Below are 23,282 nucleotides of genomic sequence, written 5' to 3' on the forward strand. Positions count from 1 at the left end.
TAACAGAATACACCAACAATCTCACCTCTAGCAGTACCGCTATAGCAACAGAATACACCAACAATCTCACCTCTAGCAGTACCCAACAATCTCACCTCTAGCAGTACCCAACAATCTCACCTCTAGCAGTACCGCTTATAGCAACAGAATACACCAACAATCTCACCTCTAGCAGTACCCAACAATCTCACCTCTAGCAGTACCCAACAATCTCACCTCTAGCAGTACCGCTTATAGCAACAGAATACACCAACAATCTCACCTCTAGCAGTACCGCTTATAGCAACAGAATACACCAACAATCTCACCTCTAGCAGTACTGCTTATAGCAACAGAATACACCAACAATCTCACCTCTAGCAGTACCGCTTATAGGTAACAGAATACACCAACAATCTCACCTCCAGCAGTACTGCTTATAGGTAACAGAACACACCAGAAATCTCACCTCTAGCAGTACCGCTTATAGCAACAGAATACACCAACAATCTCACCTCTAGCAGTACTGCTTATAGCAACAAAATACACCAACAATCTCACCTCTAGCAGTACCGCTTATAGGTAACAGAATACACCAACAATCTCACCTCCTGCAGTACCACTTATAGGTAACAGAATACACCAGAAATCTCACCTCTAGCAGTACCGCTTATAGCAACAGAATACACCAACAATCTCACCTCTAGCAGTACCGCTTATAGCAACAGAATACACCAACCATCTCACCTCTAGCAGTACCGCTTATAGGTAACAGAATACACCAACAATCTCACCTCTAGCAGTACCGCTAATAGCAACAGAATACACCAACAATCTCACCTCTAGCAGTACCGCTTATAGCAACAGAATACACCAACAATCTCACCTCTAGCAGTACCGCTTATAGCAACAGAATACACCAACAATCTCACCTCTAGCAGTACCGCTTATAGCAACAGAATACACCAACAATCTCACCTCTAGCAGTACCGCTTATAGCAACAGAATACACCAACAATCTCACCTCTAGCAGTACCGCTTATAGCAACAGAATACACCAACAATCTCACCTCTAGCAGTATTGCTTATAGGCAACAGAATACACCAACAATCTCACCTCTAGCAGTATCGCTTATAGCAACAGAATACACCAACAATCTCACCTCTAGCAGTATCGCTTATAGCAACAGAATACACCAACAATCTCACCTCTAGCAGCACCGCTTATAGCAACAGAATACACCAACAATCTCACCTCTAGCAGTATTGCTTATAGGTAACAGAATACACCAACAATCTCACCTCTAGCAGTACAACTTATAGCAACAGAATACACCAACAATCTCACCTCTAGCAGTATTGCTTATAGGTAACAGAATACACCAACAATCTCACCTCTAGCAGTATCGCTTATAGCAACAGAATACACCAACAATCTCACCTCTAGCAGCACCGCTTATAGCAACAGAATACACCAACAATCTCACCTCTAGCAGTATTGCTTATAGGTAACAGAATACACCAACAATCTCACCTCTAGCAGTACAACTTATAGCAACAGAATATACCAACAATCTCACCTCTAGCAGTACTGCTTATAGCAAAAGAATACACCAACAATCTCACCTCTAGCAGTACTGCTTATAGCAAAAGAATACACCAACAATCTCACCTCTAGCAGTATCGCTTATAGCAACAGAATACACCAACAATCTCACCTCTAGCAGCACCGCTTATAGCAACAGAATACACCAACAATCTCACCTCTAGCAGTATTGCTTATAGGTAACAGAATACACCAACAATCTCACCTCTAGCAGTACAACTTATAGCAACAGAATACACCAACAATCTCACCTCTAGCAGTACTGCTTATAGCAAAAGAATACACCAACAATCTCACCTCTAGCAGTACTGCTTATAGGTAACAGAATACACCAACAAATGGATACTGGGGTCATCCATAGAGTATGTAAAATTTAACAATCAAACCAATCTCAGGGCTTCTAGAACTTTTAAAATATCCAGTAGCCATGGCATCAGTGATTTTTAAAATGTACTAGCCACGATTAAAAATTCACTAGCCCTACTTTACTTTAAGTTAAAAAAATAGACTTAACTGCAACATTTGAAAAAACAATTCGACTAGCCATTGGGCATGACAATAGTGGTTATTTACTAACATTGAATATCACTAGCCATGGGAGTTGGGCTACCATAATCTAGAAGCCCTGTGATCTGTAGCTATTTATTGAAAATGTAGTCAGGTAATGTAATGGAAAATGATATTCACAGGAATGAAATCTTTTAACAGTAATTCTAATTTCTTGCTTTATTTTTAACCCTTATAATATGCCTCAAGTCTCGGCACACATGAATCAGTGTAATATTGCACTGGAAGGGTTGTATCCCAGCGACACCCCATCATTTTATTTAGCTTATATCCAGATATGGTTCAATCATGTTGTCCTGGGGACACACCTCCACTAGTTGGGCTGTGTGTCCAGGACAGTGGGGTAGTGGTCGGTTAGACAGAAATCAGTTTAGTGACCTTTCACTTCCCCACTGAGCCATTAGAACTCACTCTAGGCCAGTACCAGGACTGTGGGGTAGTGGTCGGTGAGACAGAAATCAGTTTAGTGACCTTTCACTTCCCCACTGAGCCATTAGAACTCACTCTAGGCCAGTACCACGACAGTGGGGTAGTGGTCGGTGAGACAGAAATCAGTTTAGTGACCTTTCACTTCCCCACTGAGCCATTAGAACTCACTCTAGGCTAGTACCAGGACAGTGGGGTAGTGGTCGGTGAGACAGAAATCAGTTTAGTGACCTTTCACTTCCCCACTGAGCCATTAGAACTCACTCTAGGCCAGTACCAGGACAGTGGGGTAGTGGTCGGTGAGACAGAAATCGGTTTAGTGACCTTTCACTTCCCCACTGAGCCATTAGAACTCACTCTAGGCCAGTACCAGGACTGTGGGGTAGTGGTCGGTGAGACAGAAATCAGTTTAGTGACCTTTCACTTCCCCACTGAGCCATTAGAACTCACTCTAGGCTAGTACCAGGACATCAGCTCAGTATCAATCGAACTCTAGTCTGATGGAAGGAAGGAAATGTTTTATTTAATGAGGCACTGAGCACATTTTAATTACAGTTATATGGCATCAAACATATGGTTAAGGACCAAACAGATATCGAGAAAGGAAACCTGCTGTAGTCACTTCATGGGCTACTCTTTTTGATTAGCAGCAAGGGATCTTTTATATGCACCATCCCACAGACAGGATAGTACATACCACGGCCTTTGTTATACCAGTTGTGGAGTACTGGCTGGAAGGAGAAATAACCCAATGGGTCCACCGATGGGAATCGATCCCAGATCGATCGCGCATCAGACGAGCGCTGTACCACTGAGCTACGAGCCGCCCCCTTAGTCTGATGTCGTAACCACTTTACCATTGAGACAGGTAAAACACACTCATTCTAATATCTGGATAATGTACACTGTAAAAAACAACCAATAAAATTTTTATTACATACCCATTAAATCTTACTATATAAATACAGCTCTGAATACAAGAATTGAATACAACTTTCCATATTCAACTCAACTGCCGGAACTATACTGTATTCAATGCTACTATTTATAGCACACGGTTACCGGGAATGCCCTTCGTGATATGTAAACAAAGTTTGTGCTTGGTTTGTTTAAAATGTTATTTTGTGGAAAATTTGAACTGAAAACAGACGAAAATGGTGACAAATATTTACAATTTAATGAGCGCGATACCAAAACTTGAGATGGGAACACTACTAACCAACGAGCTTTTAATCCACGATAGTTAAGGTCCACGACAGTCACTTTTTGGACCCTTGTTTTGGCTTCGTTACATCGTACACAATTCTTATTCTTTTTCAATAAATAAAACATCTCCAAACGTAATTTTGTGATATGATATATTTGACAAAAGGTACGTTTTATTTCTTTCATCTTTCAAAACTTCAAATTAATATTTTGTCCAGAATTATGAAAAATAAAAAAAAGTACCGACCTGTAAACAGCGTTGTCTGCTTGTTATAGGAATTTGACAGGGGTCAAGGTTAGTAGACTAGTTTTTATTTTAATGTAGTGCAGCATTGTAATAATACAGCTAATTTTGAATTTAAATGACGTCAGTATTCCTATGACGTCACTTTGCATCTCCTTACAATAACCATAAACTGGGTACATGACGTTTCCTTTTTGAAAAAATTCCAATGTAAAATTGCTATTGATTTTTTTTTTCTTAACATTACTAATGCACCTGGATGTCTTTGAACAAAATCTTGTGATTAAAAACTTGCACCTTTCACAAAATATGGATTTCTAGTGAAATTACGGTAAGATATGCTATATTTATTGTGTACGAAGCCAAAACAAGGGTGCGAAAAGTGACTGTCGCCGACTTTAGCAACAATGCCTGCGGCATCGGGGTTTCCAGCAGGAAATACTCTCGTGGAATACAGAAATCAGAAAACCACATATATGTAGATTTGTCTATTTATGTGCCACAAAGTCATCATTGACTATCTAAACTTATTATCTTTTCCCATTATTGAAGGGTTTTTTCTTTTCCAAGCCATCTTAATGGGTTTACTCTTTTCTTATTTTTTTAATTTCACCCATATATTGTGAATGTTTAGAAAAACACTTTAAAATAAACATACCCCAATGAGTGTGGTTATCTGACCATATTTCAGCGCCAACAGTCGCAGTTCCTTGTGGCGAGATGCCAACAACATTGTGTCATACTGAAATCAAAGTAATAACAAATATGGTAGAGTCTGCAAAAAACTTACATCATTTTGCAATTATGAAATACCTGAAAAAAGTGTGTAATTTATTTTAATTTTACATTTACAAACTTTATTACTATTTAATACTGCTTTACTGAAAAAACAACTAATCTGGCTTTGTTCATGTAATACAGCCTATATTTTACAACAAATATTTTGTAAGCTACGATGACAGTATCTTTTTGTCAATTAACTTCCTTAAGACACACACATATGAAGTAATCTAAAGTCATCTACTTAGTGATGCATATCAGCAGTGTTCAGCTCTGAACTATGTCCCATTAAATTTATATTTAACAGACCATTAATTTTAATTAAATAATTGTATTTGTAATAGATTTATTTACATTATTTTATTTTTAAACAAGAGTACTGGTGAGGTACATGATACGCCAATCAGGGGTTTGATGGAAAACCACATCTATATTAATAAATATCTTATGGGCATGATTCAATTCTACGAAATTTTTACAATGGGATGGATGAAATGTTTGTTTTGGACTAAACACCATCCCAAGTTGTTCCTACATGTGGTTTGATGGTCCTATATGCATCTGTATGCAAGATGTGGTCTAGACCATGAAAAGTAGGTCACAGTGACCTAGTAATAGTATGCAACACACCACCATCCCAAGTTGTTCCTACGTGTGAGTTTTGATAGTCCTGTATGTATCTGTATGCAAGATATGGTCCAGACAAGGATTTACTGTTATGTGCAGTAGACTGTGAAAAGTAGGTCACAGTGACCTAGTAATAGTACACAACACACCGCCATCCCATGTTGTTCCTACATGTGAGGTTTGATGGTCCTGTATGCATCTGTATGCAAGATATGGTCCGGAGTAAAAAAAAGATAACAGATGGATGTACGGACGGACATACAGACGGATGGACAACACCATACCATAATACGACACATCTTATATGGGCATATAAAAACCAGATGGCAACAGCATTTAAATTTTTACATTTCTTTTTTTTAAATTTACAATTTTTTCGTCAAGTGGTCAAACACTCTTCAATTCAGAGCATTTCACACTTGGTAGCCTCAACATGATTGGATAACTTCAGTTATTTTTACAGGGAATGAGAGAGACAGTCTAGATGAAACATAAAAGATAAAATGCCAGAGGATGTTACTCTATTGAAGAGAATTAATCATATAATGACACTCCATCATGAATAAATCCAGCGAATGTGACAAAGCACTTTGAAATAATCCCAACTCTGACACCGACTATTTATCAACAAGAAAACACTGACACCATTGTTTTGTAAACACATGTGCAACACACAAACTGGTAAGAAGAGGAACCAACCTCTTGATCATGTTTGGGTTCCCATATACACAATGGCCATCTTTTGTAAATTATTAAACAAATTCATGGCACAAACGGTTACCTAATATTGTGTTTACAACCCCTACTGAATGGTGTGGTACAACCACTTTCATGTCCATATCAAACTGTGGTTAAAGCATGCTGACCTGGGCACACATCTCTGGAGCCTCAGTTGCCAGCATGATGAAGTTCACTGTCACCATATAGATTAGGCTACACATTCAGTAGCAGCACTTAAAGACTCATTTAAATGTTCTTTCCATCAATATAACACCTAATTCATCTTTCAATCTTTTAATATAATGAACACTATGGTCTGAGCAAATAGGAACATTTCATACCATTATTACCATACCCTCTCCCTCAGCTACATGTAGGAGTTGAGAACGTCATCCGTTATGGACTCTTACCCATACTTTCATTCTTGTGGTAAGACCATATATGGGCTTTAAATGTAATGTTCAGATAATCCACCTCCATTCAGGGGATTCGACGCACAGACCCTCAAAATGAGCACTCTAACAATTCATCTTACTGAGTTAATAGTGTAACAATATTTATACACTACCACATAAGCAAGACAGTACTTACTGTTGAATTTGGAAAAATACATTTTTTTAAAGAGCCTCAATCTGGTTACATTCTATTTCTCTAACTCAAACATGAATTTTACTGCAGATTTTCTCACCAAAATCACTAATAATGTTTAGGGTCCACCCTAAACCCTGCAAGTTGGTGAAAACATTTGCTCTGCACTGTGTTACTCAATACACGGACAGTGAGGTGCAGTGTGACATCATTAACCAAAGTATTTTTTACGAGAAGAGCTAATATAAAATTATTAGTTGTATCTACTGTTAGCATATAGTAGTCTATGTCGTCCGACTGCTCCGATCTCGACTCCACTATCAACGAAAGGCAATGCAGATCCTGTGAGATTGATGCTGAACAAATGCGACGGATCTAAAAAAGAATTAAATTCTTACACACATGAAAATAATATGGTGATTTAAATAAAGTTCATTTACTCATCTGTGTGGGTCTAATATAAATTTGTTGACTATAAAAAACTCTTTGAAACATTATTTTATTACTTATACTGTTAATATAGTGCAATTACAAATCTTTAAAAATATATCATTTTACTATAAATAACTGTGTATTCTTCAATGCTTTTGTTAAATTACATAACATATGTAATTCTGCAAAGATTAAACATGGAACAGTTGAATTGTTTTGCTATTGAAACAAAATATTTCTATAAAAAAGCATGAACTTGGTACCAGTGACTTATGTCCAGTAACCTTATAATTATTAAAGAGAATGAGGTGTTTTTTTAAGTAACTCACTTCTGAACCATCTAGTACAGACACAGAGACTTCAGCAGTAGGAAATATCCCATATGCAAATGTATGCAACATATCACCATCTGTTCCAACAAGCAACAGATTTAATCTGCAAAAAGACATTTTTAAAAATACTGAATTTTTATGTTTATTTTTAAGACAACATAAGTTATTTAAATATTGTGACTTTGATCTCTAAAATCAAAGAATGCCTTAGATGTTCCTTAATCTCAAGACTATAACTGTTAGTGAATGTGATCTGAAAACTACAAACTCTGATGAAAGATGGCCCATAAGGTTTTGTTGGGAGATTTGGGGTTGTTTTTTTAAACTGATACATTTATTTCAATATCTTTGTAGGTTTAACTGTAGAACTGCAATTTTCAAGTTGGAAAGGGAGCAGACTAAAAACGTCTGCTTATCCCCAAGTGAATCTTCCAAAATGTTCGTCTCCATGAAGATCTGTGACCGATTTCAACAATGCTGACATTACATTTTGAATGATGACCCAAGTAACCAAGAAAAGCAATGTGCTTCACTGGCGTGTCTAGCTCAGCCTCCCTGTACCAGCTGAAATACGTGATCTATACAGGCCTAAACAGTCTGTGACATATCAACCCAGGAGGATTGCGTAACCCTTCGTAATAGTGTAACAACTGTAGCATTAGCTCAATAACACACAGCCTTGGGGCTTCGGTTCACAGGAGTTACACTGCAAGCTGTTACCAAGTGAATCTAAAACCTGTAGGCATGGCTGTCATACATTACTCAATATGTCACTAAGTCCATCCTTAAAAAGATTTTTCTGTTTACTAATACGCCACTTTGGCAGTGAGGATATTTTAGTAGGAATTTATAATAGGAAATTAACAATGAAAAAACAAACGATGTAATTAGATATGCTACTTTTTTTAGTCTGACCTTAGTGCATGTAGAGAGAAACTTTACAAGTTATATCAGCTGTTGTGTAATATATGCTGTTATTATTTACTAACTAATGTTAATTCTTTCATTTACTTTTTATTATTTTTATGAGGTTAAAAATGGTTATCAAATAAAAATGTTTAACAAATTAGTTAAAACCAGTGTCACCAGGGTTACATTTCTTACTCTTTTTGGTCTTTTAATTTCTTGCTATCTTCAACATTTTCTTCTCTGAAAAATGTTAAATTTACAAGTCTATAAACAAAATAAAAAGGAAATAATTATAATGAAAATGTTAGTGCACTACATAAAAATAATTATTTAAATTTCGACTCTCTGCCTTTGTCCAGAATAATTGTGAACATTATAATATCATGTTGCCTGTATTGTAGATTTATCAATTTAATATTTTAATTAAAGAAATCAAATCAGCCTAGTACTGATTATCTGATGGGGTTCAATTCTCAATTTTATAGACATAAAATTAAAATGTTTAATTTTGTCATTTCCAAAATTAGGCACAAAATAAATTAAGTGCAATTAAAATATTAGATCCCGATGCATCTTTCTTTTCTGTTTGGCATAAAATGTTTTTAAAGCTTCATCTACCTGGAGGGATGCCTCTGATGATATCACTTGGTGTGCTAAGTTGACAATTTACCAAAATTGACAATTTAACCAAGAAGTTATAAGTAATGTGTAGTTTAATGGTAAAAGAAGTTGTAATTAAGGTTGACGACAGTCACTTTTTGGAACCTTGTTTTAGCTTCATACACAATAAATAACACATATCCAATGGTAATGTTTTGATATCATATATTTGACAGTTAGTCATATATTTGACAGGTTAGTAGACCAGTTTTCATTTTTATGTGTCAAAGCATTGTAATAATATAACTAATTTTGAAGTTGAATGACGTCAGTATTCCAATGACATCACTTTGCATGTCCTTACAATAACCCATAAATTCGGTTCATGAGGTTTCCGTTTTAAGACTGCTGGAAAAATCTCAATGCAAAATTGCTATTGAAATTTTTTTGTTTGAACATTAATAATGCACCTGAATGTGTTTGAAGAAAATCTTGTGATTAAAAAAATTGTACCTTTTACGAAATATGGATTTCAAGTGAAACTACGCTAGGATATGCTATATTTATTGTGTACGAAGCCAAAACAAGGGTGCGAAAAGTGACTGTCGTCGACCTTAGCCTGAAGATACTTTACAATCAAATAAAATAGGGTCTGCAAACTTTAAAAAAACTTACTGGTGACCTTTTGAGATTGTTCCATAGCTGAAACAAAACACACAAAAACATTATTAGCATCCATTATAATAATAAAATTATACAATATTAGGCTCAGACTATCAACTGTCATGACAGAGTTGGCCAACTCATCGATCTTACGACTGTCTTACAATGGCCATTGTGTCCAATTCAAAAAATGAATCAGGCCCAACATTTGTTGCTAGTCCGAACGTGCCAGGGCAGGAGTGGCTCTGTGATAAAGTGGTCAATCTGGGATTGATCCCTGTCGGTGGGCCCATTGGGCTATTTCTTGTTGCAACTATTGCAGCACAACTGGTATATGAAAAGCCGTGGTATGTGCTATCCTGTCTGTGGGGTGATCCCTTGTGATTAATGGAAGAATGTAGCAGATTTCCTTTCTAAGACTATGTTTCGTTCCATGGTTCGTACATTTAGTTTAATAATTCATACCTTTTGTTCAGTGGTTGAAGTTTTGGAAGAAAATCACTGGCCCCGTCTTCTGAGTATGGTTCAGTAGACCACGAGTCGGAGCCGGTGAAAACCTGTGAGATCCAGTTCAGGGTGGTGATCCGTTTGCTCATGTTTATATTGTGCAGAACCTCGGCATTCTCAATGTCACACAGACGTATCTTACCAGATGCATACCCAACTGCCAAAACTGCCAAACACAAGAAATAAGGCTAGCCAAACATCACTTTCATAGAAACTACAGTGATAGAAATAAGCAGAATTTTTTACTAGTCCACCAGACAAATACATCTAGAAACTTACTTGTCGAACAATATTTTCACTTGTCCAAATGAATGGGTTGTTTTATTCAATCACCAGGATGATGTTTGTGATTGCTCAAATTAAACTCCACTGAATATTTTACTTGTCCACTGGACAACCACCGAGGCACATTCTGTATGTCCGAACAGATTTTCACTTGTCAGGACAAACGGACAAGTACTTATTTCAAACACTGAACTACCAACTTCAACATGCCTTAATATCACCTTTAAGGCCCCATATCATGTAAACGGTTAATTTTAGACCCCCATAACTGTATAATAAATCTAAAAAATTAACAACAACAAATTAGAACACAATTATAGTAGAAATCAGTTTTCAAAAGCAGGTGTTTAGCTAATAGTAGCAGATGATGTCAATACTGGTAATATTATTCAGAAGCATAACAAATGAGTCCCAACACAGTGCAGACAGCAAACAATGAGTGGTAATTGTCAGCAATTAGCCAAAGAATCGTCCTTCCTACCATGTAAGAGGGTGCACTTATTAGGCACAAATTGAGAGTTTGTTTGTCACAAGTAACCAATGTGACTGCAAGCTGAATGGTAGTTTCAAGCACGTGAACAGTGGTGTATATACGGGATACTAACAGTGCTGCAAATCTATTCTTTCTTCAATGTAGTTTTTTTTAAAGAAATGTGTAAGACTATAATGTTTTTCAAAATATGTTTAATATATTAAACACTTTTAGCCAGTTTACACAGTAAACAGTCATTGGCCAATTTGATTACAGGTTAAGATATGTTGTTTATGTTGGATTGTTTCAAATGAAAGTGAAATATGACTTGAACAGAATGAAGTCTGGTGAGTAAATACAATCAAAGTTATCTGGGTATTTTCATATAAATGTATTAGTCTGTAATCTTTTAGTCTTTTAATCTGGGAATTAACAAACTGGAGTTAACAAGACAGAAAATACTAATGCCAATATTTCCCCCATTCTTAAGTTTCAAACTTTATTATACAAAATAAAAGGTACATTTAAGGTAAAGTGTCATCATCCTGTTGTCAACATATTAATTTGTTTTAACAAACATAATTGTTCACGGTTAACAAGTGTAAAATGCTATAAACAGCTGATCTGTTACCACAGCTATGGGAGAGTACTAAAACAAAAACTTTATTACTTACACAGTGCAACAAAAGTTTGTTTTACATTAATTTTCTTGTTACCAATTATTTTCACTGATATTTCACATCACTTTTGTTCAGTCTAAAACTTTCTTTTCAAAACCAACTTTTTTAAAATCGTAAAGTATTCCGCTCTTAATATGTTCAACAACTGCTTTTAAATTCTTTAATTAAAAATTTCAATTCTTTAATTAAAAATGTCTCAGACAGTTTATTTATATAAAATACTGTGTACTTCTCAACATCACCATGTAAATCCACATAAAGCCAATTTATGAGAAAGTTGTCACTCTGTGAAAAGACAGTGTTGTAGTGAGTGAGTACCTTTTCCATCTGGTCTCCATGCCAAGCCTCCCACCGTCTCCCCTTCCTCGGGTGGTGCTAACGTCCACACCTTCTGCCATGACAAGCGGTGTAATATGACCTGAAACATTAACACTCACAGTGCAATCACAGCAACAAGGTCAAATATACAACAGAATAGACTAGAACAATATTAAATCATTGATGTGTTAAATTCAATCCAATATTTGTTTACTTTCATTGACATTCCAGCATCAAACATCAATAACCTGCACCATCGGATCAAAATTGAATTACACAATCAGTATAAATGTAAAAAGGATATGAAATTTTTAGACTATACACATTTTACCAAATTAGCTTTTTATACCTATTCATATTTATATATACTCTGTCAAAAAAGAAACGCATAGGCGAAATATTCATGGAATTATCTCTTTAATACAAAGTGGCATAATTTTGTTATTTATGATCATATCACAGTCAAATTTGACATGAGTATGTGACAATGTTCTTGCTATAGACTGACGGCAGTGGAGGCGTTTTCGTCACCAAACAGCGTCACACAAGGGCGCTGAAATCGGTACCTTGTGTGGCCACCAGCAGCAGCAATCACTGTGCGGTATCTCCTTGGCATAGACTGAATGAGTCTCTGAATCCGGGCACGTGGAATCCTAGCCCATTCTTCCTGCAGTGCAAGTGACAGTTGCGGAAGCGTCTGAGGCTTCAGGTCACGCTGGCGTACACGTCTGTCCAGTTCTCCCATAGATGTTCAATGGGGTTGAGATCTGGCAATTTTGATGGCCATGGCAGCACATTAATGTTCTCATTCTGTAGGAAATCCATTGTTACACATGCTACATTCGGGCTGGCATTGTCCTACTGAAAGTCCTCTGTCGATCCAAAATGGGGAAGCATGTGACAGCAAAGAATTTCATCCCGGTAGCGTACAGCTGTCACGTTGCCGTGTACGAACACAAGTTCACTTCTGCCGGTGTATGAGATGGCTCCCCACATCATGACACTCCCTCCACCGAATCTGTCAACTTGGGCAATGCAGTTGCTGGCAAAACATTCATTGCGGCGTCTGTAAACACGTTGTCATCCATCACATCGCTGTAGAAGGAAACGTGACTCGTCGCTGAACCATACTTGCTGCCAGTTTCCCAAGTTCCATCCCTGTACATTCGTGCACCAGCGAACATGTAAATGTCGATGTTGACGTCGCCAACACACGGTCTCCTAGCCCGTAAACCAGCTTCTCGAAGTCTGTTCCGAATGGTTTGTGCAGACACCCTTCTCAAACCAGGTATGCATCTAGCAGTGTTTGTTGCTGTGGCAGTTTGAACCCGGATGTAGCGATCTTGTGCTGCAGTCGTTATGCGAGGTCTTCCACTTCTGGGCCGGTCTTCAGCTGATTGAAACTGCTGATACCTGTCCAAGAGACGTGAAATGGTGCTCTGATGGACATTCATGTGGTGTGCGATTGCTGACTGCGATTCACCTAACTGGAGGCAGCCTATTGCAATGTTTCGATTCGGCAGGCTTAGTCTTGGCATCTTGTAACTCATCTACGTCGAAATGGAAATGAGGCATCATTGCGAGTATTGCAGCTTTAAATACCCATCACTACCCCAATCTTTTGCCCCGAGTTTCACATGTATTCGCCAAAATCTGACCATTTCACGCTGATTTCCTGCAACTGTCACACAACGTGCGTTAAATTTGTTTTAGGGTGCATTTGGGCATGCTGTCCCATTCCAGGAACATTAACAAACATGGTCATTCAGCAACATTGTACAAAAAAACTATATTTTGTAAAATCAAACACTTTTCTTCTTTCCCTATCACCTGTGCATTTCTTTTTTGACAGAGTATATATGGAAGCAAACCCAAATCATAGTAGATTTTCTATCAATTTCATCATTTAAAAATGTTCTGCACCAATCAATTAAGGATTTCATACTTGATGATTACATCGATGGTGCCCAACCAAACAATTCTGGATTATAATCAATCATCACAACCCCAATAGCACTAACAGTATGGACTGCTTCATTCAATTAAACTTTATGACCCTATTTAAAATGAAATCCACTTGAATACATGGCATGCAGTAAACTACAGGCCAAATGACAAGCACACAGTTACCTCTCCCTGAACATTGGACAAGGCCACCAAGTCGATCTTCGGTGACCACAACATGTGGTCAACTTCACTGGACACATGTTTTTCATCTACTTGACGGAATGCCTCTGATGACATCACTTGGTATGCTAAGTCAAGGAGAAAGTCTGTAACAAATATACAGCACAAAATAAAGTATTTACAGAAAGGAAAGGAATGTTTATGACAATCCAGCATATGGTATAAAATTTGGTTTTTTTCTTTAACCACTAGAGCACATTGATTAATTAATCATCAGCTACTGTTAAAGAAAATTCAATACATTTTCCATTACAAACAACAGTGGCATGGGATCATTTATATGTCAATTCCCACAGACAGGACAGCACATACCATAGTCTTTGATATACTAGTAGTGGATCTACCGGAATTTAATTGGTGATTGTTAGGCATCTAATATGGTAATTGTTGTAATATATGGTCTATACAATTAGAGAAGAAACCTGCTACCATTAATCTTATGGTATTAATGAAAATGCTTTATAAATAACATGTACTTTTTCCAGTTTGTTTGTTTTGTTCAATGACACCACTAGAGCACATTCATTTATAAATAATTCATCACCTGCTGGATGTCAAACATATGGTAATTTTGACAGTCATAGAGGAAACCTGCTATATTTTTGCATTAATAGCAAGGAATTTTTCATATGCACCATCCCACAGACAGGATAGCACATACCACAGCCTTTGATATACCAGACGTGGTGCACTGGCTGGCAGGTTATCAATCTCTATTGTTGGGCCCATTGGGGTATTTCTCATTCCAGCCAGTCCACCATGTCTGTGGGATGGTGCACAATTGATCCCTGTCAACTGATGGAAAAATGTAGCAGGTTTCCTCTCTAAAACTATGTCAAAATTACCAAATTTTTTACATCCAATTATGATTAATAAATAATGTGCTTTAGCAAAACAAAACAAACTAACTTTTTTAAATAATATTAATTCTGTTATCTAAAAAAAAAAATGAAATTCAAGAATGTACCAGTTATGTATCAGTGGGGCAGGTGTATTAAATATTCAAATAGCTGGCATGCAGCACATCACCGACACCTAGCCACCGTCTGCTCCAACAGTGATGATGACAACATGAGGCCATAAACAAACCACAGAATTTCTACATCATTAACCATTACTTCAAATAACCTCACTACATCACTGTAATGACATTATATGAGCAATGACAGCTGTCATTGAACACATAAAAATTACTTAATGTTAAGATAGTTGTTTGAAATAATACTTCTATCAAAGAATTGTACGTGATGTTTATTCTTGAACTTATGCAATCTGTCCAAAATTTACAAAAGCTGTTATCATTCAGGAAGCACACAGTTCTACTATACCCAGCAAACCTTTTCAGTGTTTATATATTTTCATTTATAAAGATACGTATTTCACATTAAATGAATCATAATGCTGTAGATACAGAGTATATCAAAGATGGATATATACCGTTTTCTTTGTTTTAAATTTAAAAACCAATTACCATCATATAATATTAAAAAAAACTTCTATAAAATAATGATGCAACTTGGAATATACAGATGTACATGTAGTTATATAGTTTGCTTCATGAATGCCAAATAAAATTTCACATAATAGCAAGTAGTACATAAAACCTTTAGTTTATCACTTTTGTCTTGCAACAGCTGATATAATGTAATTAGCTTTGATCAGCCTTGACAAAATTAATCATCCCCTTGCAACCCCTGCCGAGAGACAAATCATCAGACTTCCTATCAGCTATCCCATGAGGCTACGGCAGAGTCCCTGGAGTCCAGGCCCTGGTGAAATACCCCACAGCTGCAGAATTCCCATAACTCAAAGTCATCTCAAGCAAATCTCTCTGGCACTGAAAAATTGATCAATTGCCTGTCACTAGATTACAGTTTTTCCAGGCATTGTGATTTAATCCTGGTGATCCCTTGACATTTACAAAGTCTACCCAGTGGGATCAAATGTTGACAAAACAATTTGGCCAACAGATAGGTTCACCAACTGTGATATTTATTTATGACTGTGAGGAAATGGAATATATTGTTGCAAATCTGAAGAAGAAAATAATGGCACCTAGTACAACACTTATTAGACTATAATGGGGCCATTTCATTATAGCGATCTCCATTATGTTCCAATTTATTGCAAATAATTTTTAAAAGTCTGAAAATTGTAAAGACAAAAAACTGCACCTAGGGATAAATTCTAAATTACACAAGTTTGTAGCATTGTTTTATTTGTTTAATTATCTACAATACATAGTATTCTGGAAAAGACCAAAACGGAACTGTACATCAAATGCCCCAAAATACATTCCAGCATATTCCTGAAAAGTTATACCCATTAAAAAGAAAAACTGAAATAAATGTTTAAAAAGCTGAAAATGCTATTTCACTAAATATACACATTTAAAAAGGTAATTTTTTTGAATTTTAGATCAAATTAATTCTACTTAGTGAAAATTATGACAAAACAAGAGCCTGTGTGTCTAAATAATTAACCTCGACCAACTCATGGGGTGACCAAATTCATGATGTTGAATTTAGAATGACCAAATTCATGATTTTAAATTTAGAATGACCAAATTCATGATTTTGTTTCTCCATGGGTCAAGGATTTCACACAAAATTTATTTAAAAATACAAGTTCTCTAGTAAACTTTACCCATCCTCAGGCACAAACACGGGATCCAACATTAATAAAATTCATAACTTAGACTGACTGACTGACAACATATTTTATTGTACAAAGAACAAAAGAATCGAGCACAAGTTTAGCAACTTCGAGGCCCTCTTCTGTGTACATACAGTATATATGTAGTGACATTTTCATACATGAAGACTATTCCATATAGCATTTGAGGAAGAAAAGAAGATGATTTTAAAAAATTGGCTTAATATTTCCCTTTGGGTCCCGTCCCTCATTTCCTAGGGCATAACCAAATTAATAAATTAATATTTCCATGTAACAAGGCTTGGCATTTACGGAAGAAGAGAAGTATAGATTTTTTAAAATTGTCATATTTTTTGTCCTTTTGGGTCCCACCCCTCAGGCTAGGGTGTGTGTGTGTGTGTGTGTGTGTGTGTGTGTGTGTGTGTGTGTGTGTGTGTGTGTTGTGTGTGTGTGTGTTTGAATTATCAAATTCATAAGTTTATTTCTCCATATGTCAAGAAAGCTTCTCATCCAAAGTTTAGTTTGGAAATGATCTAGTAGATCTGAAGAAATTAAGAGTTTAAAATGCATTTCTTTACATACGAGACCGGCCTCGGTGGCGTCGTGATTAGGCCATCGGTCTACAGGCTGGTAGGTACTGGGTTTGGATCCCAGTCGAGGCATGGGATTTTAAATCCAGATATAGACTCCAAACCCTGAGTGAGTGATCCGCAAGGCTCAATGGGTAGGTGTAAACATCTTGCACTGACCAGTGATCCATAACTGGTTCAACAAAGGCCATGGTTTGTGATATCCTGCCTGTGGGAAGCGCAAATAAAAGATCCCTTGCTGCCTGTCGTAAAAGAGTAGCCTATGTGACGACAGCAGGTTTCCTCTATAAAAAAAACAGTGTCAGAATAACCATATGTTTGAGGTCCAATAGCTGATGATACGATAAAAAATCAATGTGCTCTAGTGGCGTCGTTAAATAAAACAAACTTTACTTTTCTTTATATACGGTAACTATAGAACTAGTAAACTTCACCCTCTTCCTGGGGGACCTGACAAATGAGTGACCTAACATTAACGACATTCACAAATTCATCTTTAAATATATGAAGACTATTTGGTTAAATAGCATTTTTTGAAGAGGAGAAGATTTTAAAAAATTGGCTTAATATTCCCCATTTGGGCCCCTGGGGTCAGAATGACCATATTCACAAATAACTTGCAACCAAATTTGGTTGGAATTGGTCGAGTAGTTAGAATGTTTTATAATTCCATGATGATGGATGAAAATGGATCACAATAGGTTACTAGAGCCTTTGCCTTAGGTGACCTAAAAACTGGGGCTGCGGGGGGGGGGGGGGGGGCGCGCGGGCGGGCAAAGAGCTGAAATTAGATAAAAAGATGTAACATCCATCCATCCCCGATATCACTGTAACAACAGCGTGTATTTACTACTCTACAAAGCTCATTTCATCAGAAAGGCTGCTTATTGTTGTCTATTGGTTAAGGGTCATCTATAAAGTACTTACAAACAGAAGGGGGAGGGGGTTTGAGTCCTACGTATGAAGGGTGTACAGGGGGAGGTGGGATCAATAAAAGAATACACACACCAGTGTGTTATAAAATAAAACTAGAAGATACTTTAAAATTCCAATCAAATCTGAAATTTCTTTAAAACATGTTTATTTACATCTGTGATTTCTTGAATGTCCCAAAAATATTGGTGCAATCCAAGCTCCTAAGTATACCCAATGTACTTTTCAGCATGGAAGATCGATGTATCCAAGGGGGGAGGGAGATGATGATCAAATGTATAATGTTTTAGCAAGTGACAACTGAAAATTGGGACATAAACATGATACAAAATGGAAGCTTGTTTAATATCCTATACTTATTAGATAGTGTTCCTGCATAAATAAGAAGTGATAACAATGTATATGACATTCTGTATTTATAAAATACCCTTGTTATCATTATGTTAATTCAACATTCAAACCCAGCCTACATTCCCCAAAATAGTGAGTCATTAATTTTAATTTAAAGTTAAGATTTCTTTTCTCATCAGTTCAAAAAGGACAATAACAACATTCAAGTGGTATCTGAAAAGCAATGAAAACTTGTATTGTTAACTTGTATGGAAACCAAGAAACAAATTGAATCATGACACAATCACAAAAGTTACTGTGATTCTAAGGAGGAATTTGACAAATTATTACATTTGGCATCAAAAAGATCTGACTAACTGCCTTTAATAGATATCTTTGCTGAATCTGAACGCAATCCAAACAGGTACTATGATTTAAAAGGAATTGAACAAATAATACTGCCTGTATTTGCCAACATCAAAGACTCTGACCTGTTCAGACCAACACATGTTCCTTGGGAAACGGCCCAGGATCTCCTCATTAAAGAGACACCATCTTCCTAATCCTCCACATAATGTTTGACAATCCCAGTTAAGGTGAGGATGTTTCCACTTAATTTCTGCTATACAGCACACAATCCTTGCTAATGCTTCCCATACATGCACATTTAAATCACTTCAAATAGATTTGTGATAAAATACTTGTGAAACGACAAAAGAAATAAAAGGGCAAAGAATGATTAAATAATACATGATAAAGCAGTATACAAACTTTCATCTCGATATCATCAGGCATTGCAAAAAAACATCTGGGAAAACAAATGTTCATATCTCCTAAGTTCAGGGGCCATAACTGTGTGAAAAATGGGTAAATCGCTGTGAAAGTAACATTATATGATAAGCTATATACACAAAATGTCAGCTCAATATCTCAAGGCATTGAGTAAAAATCATCTGGAAAACTATATGTGGTATATCAAAGGCTGTGGTAAGTGCTATTCTGTAGGATGGTGCATATAAAAGATCCCTTACTACTAATGGAAAAAATGTAGCAGGTTTCCTTTCTAAGATTATATGTCAAAATTACCAAATGTTTGCCATCCAATAGCCAGAGATTAACAAACTTTTGTGTATTTTCACAAAAATAGTCCACTGAGCAACCATCAATTTGATAAATACTTCATACAAAAAAAGAAGGGAAAAAGTAACTTATAATACCTCCATTTTGTTTGTCTGTAACTACTAGTAAGGTCCTCCATTCAATGTCATAATTTGAGGGCTGGTTAATTTAATAAGGGCCAGTAACACAATATGTCAAGTGGTCTATGATTTTTAAAGCCTGAATACATCTTTTGAACAAAAGGATGACTGTCACTTAAAACCTGAGAAAACTTATGAAAATGGATTCACTTCTGAACAAAATTAAATAAATATATCATACTTCAAATTAATTTAACACTGTGTTTTGTTGTTTTCTATAAAAACAATATAGTCTATCTATTCTACTTCTTTCCATATCAAAATCCATTCACTGAAAAAGCTTGTAATAAAACTGATGTAGTAAAGGTAATATGAAAATTTTTGTCTCCGACTAGTTTTGAAGTGACGTTTGTCAGTGCTGTATTTGGAACATGATTTGTTGTAATACTGGATATAATAACATAATGACTGAAATTATTGTGTATAGCTTTATATACCACTGTAGTATTGTTTGTGTAAACTTTATTAATACTTATATTTTGTAAGAAAGTTCATTCACTATTATTTGTATCAGGTGATTTTTAAATGATGTCATTTAGTAAATGACGTAATTTTGATAAGCGACACCATTTCCGCCAGCTGCTGTGTACATTTTTAATTAATTGTCCGATTCATGTTTAGTCTATATTTTATGGATGTTAAGGCAGGGAATGTGTCAAACATTTACACTGTCGGGGGAACCATTTAATTTCCATCCACAGCTGTAGAACAACGCTTAAACTACCTTTTGTACATGTATGTCTTTGGCCACCGACTAAGTCTCATTTCATTAACGAAGAGTTTTTTACCAATGCATATATACATGTCTATGCCTACTATACTATAGCATTTTCCATTAATTTGTTGTATAATTAAACAAAGAGTGTACTAATATGTGGCATCTGTGTCACAATTTATTACTTTTGTATCTTTCACATGTGTTTTCTTCAAAATATCTAAATACGGTTTCCTGAATAATTCAGCTAGTTGCACAAAAGTAGTGCGAGTCAGGTTGGGGGGGGAGGGGGTGAGGGGGGGAAAGAGATTTGTATATGTGGCTTAAATGTTTTTGGTTCATCAAGATTTGAAGGAAGGAAGGAAATGTTTTATTTAACGACGCACTCAACACATTTTATTTACAGTTATATGGCGTCGGACATATGGTTAAGGACCACACAGATATTGAAGGAGGAAACCAACTACTGTCGCCACTTCATGGGCTACTCTTTTCTTATCAAGATTTGAATGCAAAAAAAAAGTAAACACCTCTGGACCAATCAGACTGCTGTAAAGTGTATAGACGCAAAGAAAAATGTAATACATATTTTAAAAAATTACTCTTCTATTCAAAATGTTCAGAACATGATAAAAAGTTTAAACATTAATTTTTTCATTTACGGTATTACACTTTGATATTCAAGTCACTTTGAAGTACCCAAGAGGACAAATTTATATAAATTTTATAAATTAACATCCAGTTTTTAACTATAATGAGAGATGGTGTTGTGGTATATATACTGAACAAAAAAAGAAACTTCCGATTTGTACATATAGTATTTGATGTGTTAAAAAATTTGTTGTGTAATGAAATTATATAGGTAGTATTAGCCGTGAGCTGTATTATCAGGATTCATGAATTTTATCGATTATTTTTGCACTGTTAATCGTCAACAACGTGAAATTCAATTTGCACGTGCATGCATGGTTCGACATGTCCCGTGTAGTATTCGGTCAATTTGTTTTACTTGTCTTACTGACAATGTTGTCAAGTGAACGAAAACGCTTCAAAATTTGTTCTAGTCGAGCGATATGAAATCTTCGCGTAAGATTTCGAACGACAGGAAGCACCAACGACTTGCCACGTCATGGACGTTCGCGTGTTACAACGCGTGGTCAAGACCGCTATATCATGAACACGCATTTGCGCAATCGATTCCAAACTGACACTGCTACTGCTGCTAACACACCTGGGCTTCATAATAACCAAATCAGTGGGCAAACTGTTCGTAATCGTCTGCGGGAGAACGGTTTACATGCACGACGTCCTTACGTCGGATGTGTTTTAACGCAACATCATCGTCTAAATCGTCTTAATTGGGCACGTGTACACACTTTTTGGATATGGCGACGCCGGAATACCGTTCTTTTTTCGGATGAATCCAGATTTTCTTTACAACGTGATGATGGCAGGGTGCGCGTCTACCGTAGGAGAAATGAACGCTATGCTGACTGTTGTGTTCTTGAACGAGATCGTTTCGGGGGTGGGGGTTTTGTCATGGTCTGGGCAGCCATTGCCCATGGTTATCGTACACCACTAGTCGTCATTGATGGCAATTTAAATGCTCAACATTCTCGCTCATCACGTCATTCCTCTGTTCCATAACAACGTCAACATCTCAATTTTTCAGCATGATAATGCCACCTTTAGTACAGCTAGAGACACTGTAAATTTTCTTAGGACAAATAACATTGATTTCATTGATGACTGGCCCGCTAAAAGTCCTGATCTCAAACCCATCGAGCATGTCTGGGATAGTATGGACAGATGATTGAGGCGTCGTCCCAACCCACCCGCTAACATCAACGAACTTCGTCAAGCGCTCATTCAGGAATGGAACAATATTCCACAGGCAGAAATCAACACTTTAGTCAATTCTATGCGCCTGCGATGCACTGCAGTGGTCAATTCATGAGGTGGTCATACCCGTTATTAAGTGGGTGGGGTTTTTTTTTAACCCCTACCACACTTGGTCAAAATTTCTCCCAGTTTCTGTTAACCTATGGCCATTTTTTGCACCAAACGATGCATTGTTTTCATCAAGTTATGTTCAAGCAAAGTTAGCGGAAGTTTCTTATTTTGTTCAGTATATTTAAAATCTTCATAATTATACATTTTACTGCATAAACATACAAAACTATCTGATACAATTAATATTTATATAGTTAATCAGTCTTTTTCTTGACTTGCCTTGACATGTTTTGACGTGTGTATCGCTGTCCGAGACTCACAGTACAATGCCATGTGACAGTTGCATTACATAGTCTAGTGTGGAGACGTTTTACAAGTTACATATGTTATTATGCCTAAACTCAGTGTAAACGGCTATGGTAGCTTAAAAAACCAAATTATGCTTAGAAAAAAAATATATTCTTGGAAAAATCCTCCCAGGCAGAAGATCGGCAGACTTGATCAGACACTGGGAGTCTCCCTCAGAATTCGGGAAGGTTGATAGGTCTGTAATCTCATCAAATAAGTTTTGAAATACAATTTTGTTTTGAATAATGCATAAAATTGGTCCTTAGAAGAGTTTGTAATATCCAGAAAAACCACAAGCCTGAAAATAAGTGGCCAGTCACAGTCGTCATCCTGTACAAGTTTGTCATTTGTCAAGGTTTGACAGTCACAAA

The 23,282-nt window shown here is 36.5% G+C and overlaps 1 protein-coding gene across 2 annotated transcripts in view; it reads right to left on the reverse strand.

Annotated features, from left to right (window-relative positions):
- LOC121384572 (anaphase-promoting complex subunit 4-like) overlaps positions 1-23,282 on the reverse strand; it is a 177,948-nt gene that overhangs the window by 152,237 nt on the left and 2,429 nt on the right. The window contains exons 1-9 of one of the 2 annotated variants that reach the window (XM_041515028.1): positions 19,128-19,458; positions 14,072-14,214; positions 11,942-12,041; positions 10,145-10,352; positions 9,692-9,718; positions 8,612-8,656; positions 7,505-7,610; positions 7,011-7,118; positions 4,687-4,770 (exon numbers count right to left, since the gene is read on the reverse strand). In XM_041515028.1, the coding sequence (XP_041370962.1) occupies positions 4,687-4,770; positions 7,011-7,118; positions 7,505-7,610; positions 8,612-8,656; positions 9,692-9,718; positions 10,145-10,352; positions 11,942-12,041; positions 14,072-14,185 (792 nt within the window). In that variant the 5' untranslated portion in view covers positions 14,186-14,214; positions 19,128-19,458. Of the gene's footprint in view, positions 1-4,686; positions 4,771-7,010; positions 7,119-7,504; positions 7,611-8,611; positions 8,657-9,691; positions 9,719-10,144; positions 10,353-11,941; positions 12,042-14,071; positions 14,215-19,127; positions 19,459-23,282 lie in introns of those variants that run through there. The other variant, XM_041515027.1, reaches the window with a different exon arrangement.

This window comes from Gigantopelta aegis, chromosome 10, assembly GCF_016097555.1.
Source record: "Gigantopelta aegis isolate Gae_Host chromosome 10, Gae_host_genome, whole genome shotgun sequence".
In the NCBI taxonomy this organism is placed as follows: domain Eukaryota; kingdom Metazoa; phylum Mollusca; class Gastropoda; order Neomphalida; family Peltospiridae; genus Gigantopelta; species Gigantopelta aegis.